This window comes from Quercus suber, unplaced genomic scaffold (assembly GCF_002906115.3).
Source record: "Quercus suber isolate HL8 unplaced genomic scaffold, Cork oak 2.0 scaffold_51, whole genome shotgun sequence".
Classification (NCBI taxonomy): Eukaryota; Viridiplantae; Streptophyta; class Magnoliopsida; order Fagales; family Fagaceae; genus Quercus; species Quercus suber.
Genome location: NW_027069516.1, coordinates 658,821 through 667,188, shown reverse-complemented (window position 1 = coordinate 667,188; position 8,368 = coordinate 658,821). Strand labels below are relative to the sequence as shown.

The window sequence follows — 8,368 nt, the reverse complement described above, 5'->3', positions numbered from 1 at the left end:
CCCCAATGTTTTATTACAAAGGGTGCTGTACAGCACCCGTTAATGTGATCAAATTTAAAATAAACTATTCACGTTTTTTAGGAATGTGGAAAAAATTGAATATGTATTAAATGTATGTTAGTTTAAATGTAAAAAGTCAAATTATTTTGTAATAAATCACAGTTAAAAAGTAAAATTTTGCTAATTTTCTATGCAGTGGAATTTGTAATAGATCATAAATAAACCACAGCTAGTTCATTAACAAATGCTGGTCGGCACCTGTTAACAAAGTCCTATAAATATATATAGTTGGTTAGATCAAAATTTACACTATCTAACAATTCAACAAATGACATTGTCATTTTTTTCACGGCATTATTTGCTGTATCTACATCTACAACATGAAAAGGTAGGTCCCCCTATACTGTGTGTTGAGATGTATATGAAAAGTGAAAGTAATGAAACAAAGGCCGGTGCCTAGCTAGCTTGTTTAATCCATTACACAGTAAAGCTGGTGCCTGGTGAACCCTCAACTACCCCCATGTCTTTGTTGTTTCTACTCTTTTAATTTCACAAGAAACGCAACAAGGGGCGACTTCAAAACTTAGAACATGACATGAGAAAAGAGAGAGCCAATTCTCTTATTTCTCTGACTTTTCAATTCATACACCCACTCTCAATCAATGAAGAATTTAATGCAGTTAAAAGCACCTCAACTACCCACATCTAGTTGGTGCTAGCATTTAGTAATCTCAACAAACTTTTGTGATTATATATATGTAAGTGTATATATCCTATGCCCTCACAACTCAAATCAATACTAATCCCCGGACCAAAACCATGGCTAATGAACAGGATCTCTTATCCACAGAGATTGTCAACCGAGGGATTGAGTCTTCTGGACCCAATGCTGGCTCTCTAACATTCTCAGTAAGGGTCCGAAGAAGGCTACCAGACTTTCTTCAATCAGTTAACCTCAAGTATGTGAAACTAGGGTACCATTATCTCATAAACCATGGCATATACTTGGCTACCATACCTGTGCTTGTCCTTGTGTTTAGTGCAGAGGTGGGGAGTCTTAGCAGAGAAGAGCTATGGAGGAAGCTGTGGGAAGATGCACGCTATGATCTTGCCACTGTGCTTGGTTTCTTTGGTGTGTTTGTGTTCACACTTTCTGTCTACTTTATGTCAAGGCCAAGATCCATTTACCTTGTCGATTTTGCGTGCTATCAGCCTCACGATGATCTTAAGGTAATGAGTTGATCCTTTAGTAAAGTAAGATTAATAGTTCCTGAGCATGCATTAACTCTTTATATGCATATACTATATACCTATCTTTCAATATTTCACACAAAAGTAACTCTCTCACGGTCTGCTCATTTATACACACCTGTATATTACACCATCTCTTTCGCTAGCTCATATAAAGGTAAGCCTCTCTCACGGTTTCACATAACGGTATGGATGGTCTTATTCAAGAGACTAGAGTCCACTTTCATGTGAGAGAATGGTATAATATACTTCCTCTGTTCTACTTTGTTTGTTCTCTATTCTATTTTGAGATGTCTTTATTTTTTATTTTAATTTGAGATGTCCTAAAATATTGTCTTGTTTTTAAAAATAAAAGGAATTAATTTACTAATGTTCCTATTATATCCATATTAATTTATTAGTTCAATTTTTTGATAAATTTATTTAAAGGTAGTTTTGAAAGTTTATACATTTTTAAAAAGTAAACAAGACAATAAATGATGTTCCCTTGAAAAGTTTGACTTTTCAAATAGGACAAATAAAGTGGAACAGAAGGAGTATTAAATTGGCTAGATAAGTTCACTTAATTGATTGGAGATTATTAATGAACGGAACTAGACTTGCAAAATAAAAAGGTTATGATTGTTTATTTAAAAAACAAACCAAACTCAAGCCCTAAGAAGTACTAATACAAGTACCGGAATGGCACATTACAAGATATGATGATGTGACAATCCTTAACATATTAGGATATGATCCAACCAGAAAACATGTATTAATTAATTATTAAATATATTTTTATTATTGTTAAGTAGCAATGGGCTACATCACTGTTGTATTCGAGACATATCCGCAGTTAAGAAAATAAAAAAAACTTGGGACCCACATACAAGAGTATCCCAAAGGTATTTGGTATTGATTTGCATCAAGTACATGAACAAAACTGGAGTACCTGTGCTTCTTAGCTCAAGCCAAAGTTTATGCTTGACTATTCAACAAAAGTTAAGTTTAATTATAATAATGTGTTGATTAACATGAGACTCCATTTAATTATATATAACATTATATTTTAATATGTATACTTGTTTAAAAACATACTTATAAAGATTAGAAATTGAATTGAGATTAGATTATATAAGTTTATAAATATGTTCATACGATATCAAATTATAATTTTATTTTATCAATATTAAAAACAATCCATTCGTGATAAAAATGCTTAGATTTGTAAAGGGATAAACAATTTTAGTCATGGTTTTACTATATAGAGAAATAAGATAAGTTAATTAAGTAACTTATGAACAAGCTTGGACTCGTTCAACAAAGAAATTAATCAATTTTGAACACTTAATCTTATTTGGTGATAAGTTTGATTTTGGTTAAATAAAATAAAATGAATAATCTTAAACTTTTAATACTTAGCTTGCTTGGACTTGACTCGGCTTGTTTACAACCTATTAAATTTTTAGTTGTTCTTGTTGTTGTGGCAATAGTTGGATTTAAGTTACATTTTTTTTTTTATAAAATTTTTGTCAATTTTTTATTACTCAATAACTTTTGATTGAGTGTGCTTTCGGACAAATTTATTGTTGGATTATATTATCTTTTTATACATGCTTGCAAAATATTAGTATTACTAGAGATTAATAATTATGAAATATATAAAATATTTATGTTTTAATTTTTTTGAACTTTAAAATCATATATAATACAAGTATTTATGAAACAAATAATAAATAACATTGGAGCTGAAATTTGATGTGAGTTCAAAACAGAGATATCATTAAGCAAAAGTTAAGATACAAGATTTAAAACCAAGTAAAAGTTATTCCTTGATAGTTGATATGATCCCATGACAAATTGAGATCAGACTCCTTTTTTAAGATACAAGATTTTAAAAGAAGAGCAACTCATATCAATATGATAATCTGGAAAATTTCATTTCATGCAGGTGACCAAGGGGGAGTTCATTGAGCTGGCACGAAAATCAGGCAAGTTTGACGAGGCAAGCCTGCAATTCCAGAAGAGAATTCTACAGTCATCTGGCATAGGTGATGAAACCTACGTCCCAAAATCAGTGATCATGTCCACCGAAAACTGTGCAACCATGAAAGAAGGTCGCGCTGAGGCCTCAACAGTGATATTTGGAGCCCTTGACGAGCTATTTGAGAAAACCAAGGTGCGTCCAAAGGATATAGGAGTCCTAGTAGTGAACTGCAGCATCTTCAACCCTACCCCATCACTCTCTGCAATGATCATAAACCACTATAAAATGAGGGGTAACATACTGAGCTACAACCTTGGTGGCATGGGGTGCAGTGCTGGGGTTATAGCTGTGGACTTGGCTAGAGACATGCTTCAATCAAACCCAAATAACTGTGCTGTTGTGGTGAGCACTGAGAGTGTAGGGTATAATTGGTACCCAGGGCGTGATAGGTCCATGCTCATCCCGAATTGTTTTTTCCGTATGGGATGCTCCGCGGTGCTCCTCTCCAACCGTGGCCGTGACTACCGCCGTGCCAAGTACCGCCTTGAACATATTGTTCGCACCCATAAAGGAGCTGATAACCGGAGTTTCAGGTTTGCTTTTCTTGCTTTTATTTAATTTTAGTCGTAATTATTTTTTTAATAATTCAATAATTGGAAAATGATGATTTAAATCTTAAAAATTTCATTAGAACTACTAGAAAATATCAGTTAAACTACAAACCTTTAATTTGACAATTAATTTCGTCATCATGATTTGGTTAGAAACATAAGTTTTTGTTGTTGTTCATCATAGCTTGTTTAGCGGGCTAAAAATATAATTTCACAATTGTTGACATGAATACTGTAAGTCCCTAGACTTATTGTTTGTCAATTTTTACTCATTTACTTAGAAGAATTTTTACTCAATTGACTTTGTATTTATTAAAACTTATTAATTTAATATATATTTCGAACTTTTTGGCATATCTTTGAGAGTTTTATAGAGTCTAGTAAAATATATAAAACGAAAGTTAGTTAATTTTTTAGTTGGCTTGCCACCAAAACTTTTGAGACTTCATCATGTTTCTCAATCTCATGTCAATTTTTTATTTTTTATTTTTAAATGAATATAGTAAAGATTTCTAAGTTTTTGATTTTCAGATCTGATTCGGTCATTCCTATAGAATTCTAGGTGGTTTGATCAATTCTCCTCTCTTCTCTGCCTGATGGCCCTCTCATATTCCTCTACCCAAAATCCACCGTAGGCCTAAACACTGCAACAATGGCAGTCATTGACTTTATGGTTGATACTTTCTTTTGTTATTGATACATATAATTTTGAAAACCCACTACATGTTAATTTGATTTCTATTACCACATGTCAATAAAAACCAACTACAACTCATTGTTTTATTACAATAAACCAACCTAACGCTAAACAAATTTTGATTAAATTATGTTCAATCTTTTTAAAGTAAATTCTAATTTGGTTATATTAAAATTTTTCTACAAATTCTCTTATTTAACTAATAAAATATTTTTCTCTTCTCAAAAAAAAAAAAAAAACTTATAAATATTTTCAATTAACTTTTTCGTGTATTGCATATAAGTTAGCAATTTTTAATAAAATATAAAATAAAAGTCATTAATTTTTTATTGACTTCTTCTAATGTTTTATCACCTATTCATTTCGTAAAGCTTAACTTATAAATGAAGTCAATTTATATTTTTTTATATAAATTTTTAAAGCATTATTTTCAGTTTAATCAAACCAAATTTATTTTTATTTCACAAAATTAGTTATTTTGAGTACAAGTACCCTAAATCCCTTCTCAAAAAGTACAAGAGAACACACTAAAATAAAAAAAAGTTGCAATATGTACTTAAAAAATTAAAATAGTTCTTTTTATTTTGGTCATAATTTTCTCCTTGATGCAATTATTTGTCATCAAAATTCACAATTAATAAAGTATAAAAAGTGGCGGATGGACCTTAATAAAGGCCATAAATGTGCATACCCAACTTTCAGCGGAATCAGGTCAGGCTTTTGGGTTGACCCTTTATTAAAATTGTACCGCAAGCCGAACCCATACTAGCCTTGACAGTGAATCGTAGACTCAGGTCCATGTGATGATGATGGGGAAGCATATGTGGGCCAGGAACTAGAGCCCACTTAAAAGTATCAACTAATTTGAGGCCTATAAAAGAAGGGACTTAGGGATGTTGACACATTCATGTTTGAGGTGTCAATTTCATTGTACAATTTAATAATTTAGGACCGCTTAGCCAAAATGTCATGGGCTAATAATGTCAATTAAATTATAAGATTCTTGGCAACATTATGTACTATTTGAATGAAAATTATTATATTACTTATCTATTTTGTTAAGAAAAATTATAATAAGTAATTGTGCATTAATCACAACTTGACATTTTAGTATGTTGTGAGATTGAGTTTGAATTAAGTATGTACTTAGAGTTATTGTTATTAGACATATAAAATAATTCTCATTGATTTTGTTAAAGAATAATTGTTGATTTCATAATATTTAAATATCTTGTATAGTAATTAACTATTTAATATTTTAAGAAGTTTAAAGTAAAGTCAAGTATAGGATCTTAGGTATAGTATATTAGGTTCTTGATTAAATAACCAAAACAAATATGCAATATTGCAACAGGTGTGTTTACCAGGAGGAAGATGAACAAAAATTTAAGGGGTTAAAGGTGAGCAAAGACCTAATGGAAATTGGTGGTGATGCTCTCAAAACCAACATCACCACACTTGGACCTTTGGTGCTACCCTTATCAGAGCAGCTCCTCTTCTTCGGCACATTGGTTTGGAGGCACTTATTTGGTGGTAAAACTGGACCTGGTTTACACCCTTCATCATCACCATCATCCAAGAAGCCATACATTCCTGACTATAAGTTGGCATTCGAGCACTTTTGCGTGCACGCGGCGAGTAAAACCGTGCTAGATGAGCTACAAAGAAACCTTGAGCTGAGTGACAAGAACATAGAACCTTCAAGGATGACATTGCACCGCTTTGGTAACACTTCAAGCAGCAGTATATGGTACGAGTTGGCTTATTTGGAGGCTAAAGAGAGGGTGAGAAGAGGAGACAGGGTTTGGCAACTAGCATTTGGGTCTGGCTTCAAGTGCAACAGTGTGGTTTGGAGGGCCATGCGTCGTGTTAGGAAGCCTACTAGGAATCCCTGGCTCGATTGCGTTGACAGATACCCTGTGAATCTCTCTCTGTAGGGTTAATTAATAATTAAGGCTGGCAATCAGCAAGGTATTGCTACTAATGCTTCATTTGGATTATGTTAATTCAGAAGTTTGATGGATTAATTGGTACTTTACTCCTATGGTTTGCCTTTTTTTTTCCTTTTCAAAATGATATATTGGCAAGTTGGCATATACGCTTTTGCTACGAACCTTGCTTTGTTGAACTATAGAAATAGCTATTTATGGTGTCAATTTATTTTTTTGGCAGATTCATAATTGATCTCAAAATTTCGAGATAAGACTTGATTCATAATTGATTTCGAAATTTTGAGATAAGACTTAGTTGTTTTATATATCCTCAATTGTCACTATTACTATTGTGGTCCCAATCCCACACTTCTTGATAATTTAAGTTGGACTAAAGGACAGGGCCGATTACTCTTTCTCAAAAAATAAAAAAAAAACTTTCACATGATAGCCATTAATTATTTATTATTATTTTTAAATGATATTAGGGATATTACAAATGTTATTGCATAAGTTTTGTAAGTTGATGTATCATTAACCATTAAAAACAGTAATTAAAATATATATTTTTTTAACACAATGTCAATTTATAAGTCTTTTATTGTAAAATTAGTAGCAGTTTTAGTTTTTATTTATTTATTTATTTAAATTTCTTTTGCTTGAATGCATTATGAAGTTACTCAATGATGATTGGTGATGATATATCACTGGAAAAACTATCATTTTCTCTAATTAATATTATTAAATGTAAGACCCATTATAGAGTCAAGATTTTAGTTTAGGAGTATAATTAAAGAAAATTAATGGAAGCAAACTAATTCTAAAACTATTAATTGATAAAAATATTAAATAAACTAACAATTAAACAGAAATGTAATCCGCATTCAAAATATGATATAAATATTTAAGTTGTTCAAAATATAATTTTTCATATTTTGAAACCGATAGTATGATTTTTTTCCCCCGTTTCTAATAGTGATAAATATATCTTTCTCCGTGTTGCAATCAAATAATCATAATTTCATTAATTTTCCTTTTGTTTAGTAGTCTATTTTTAACAATATTTATTGTATAATCGACCTTTTAACTGTAGCAAAGAAAGGATTGGATACGGTTAGAAAGATAAGACGTAAGTTGAGATTAGAACATAGATATGACTTAAGAAAGAGAAATAGAAGTGGTTGAGTTTGGCATAGTTAGAAAATATAAATAAGGAAAAGAACAAAAAATAAAGGTAAGAGAGAGAAGAAAAATAAATAAGGAAAGGATTGGTCAAACTCAAAACTTCTTGCCAGTATCTTGAGACTATCTTTAAGGACTTTCTCTGTAATAACTTGGATTTTCTTTGAAATAACTTGGTGTGTGTGAGATGAGAGGATTACATATGCCTGAGACAGGTATGTACCTAGAATTTCAAGCTGGGGGGCCAAAGATAAGCGGAAAAATTTTTTTTCAAATATGCATCCATATAGTATTAATAAACTATCAATCAAGACAAATACCCAATAATAGTTGATTTTTTCATGATCTAAAAATAAAATAAGAATCACATATATTATCTCACAAATGGTTGTTGTTACTAACTAAAGACAAATACTAGAATTCAGGTAATATGCATGATGCATTTAATTATAAATTTAGTATTTCTCATTTCTTTTCAGTTTATAAATTTATCTAATTTAGTATTATAAGTTAACAATAGGCCAAGGGAGTCACTGCTATTTTCTTAAGTTTGTGTGACAATTTTCTATATTATATGATTTGTTTTTGTCTTTTGTCTTTGGTCTTTGGTCTTTGCCTTTATTTATCTCTTTGTCTTTTTTGTCTTGTAGCAATAAAAAACTTTTTCTAAATTTACCATTTTTTTTTTCTGTCACTTGTCTTTATTATTGCCCAACTACTAGTCAACAAA

General features: G+C 31.0%; 1 protein-coding gene across 1 annotated transcript; it reads left to right on the top strand.

The window, feature by feature from the left end:
• The first annotated feature begins 783 nt into the window (after positions 1-783).
• On the top strand, positions 784-6,623 carry LOC111999522 (3-ketoacyl-CoA synthase 10). Its single transcript, XM_024031649.2, has 3 exons — positions 784-1,230; positions 3,182-3,810; positions 5,880-6,623. The coding sequence occupies exons 1-3, from the start codon at positions 820-822 to the stop codon at positions 6,460-6,462; spliced, it is 1,623 nt and encodes a 540-aa protein (XP_023887417.1). The 5' UTR covers positions 784-819; the 3' UTR covers positions 6,463-6,623.
• Positions 6,624-8,368: the final 1,745 nt, after the last annotated feature.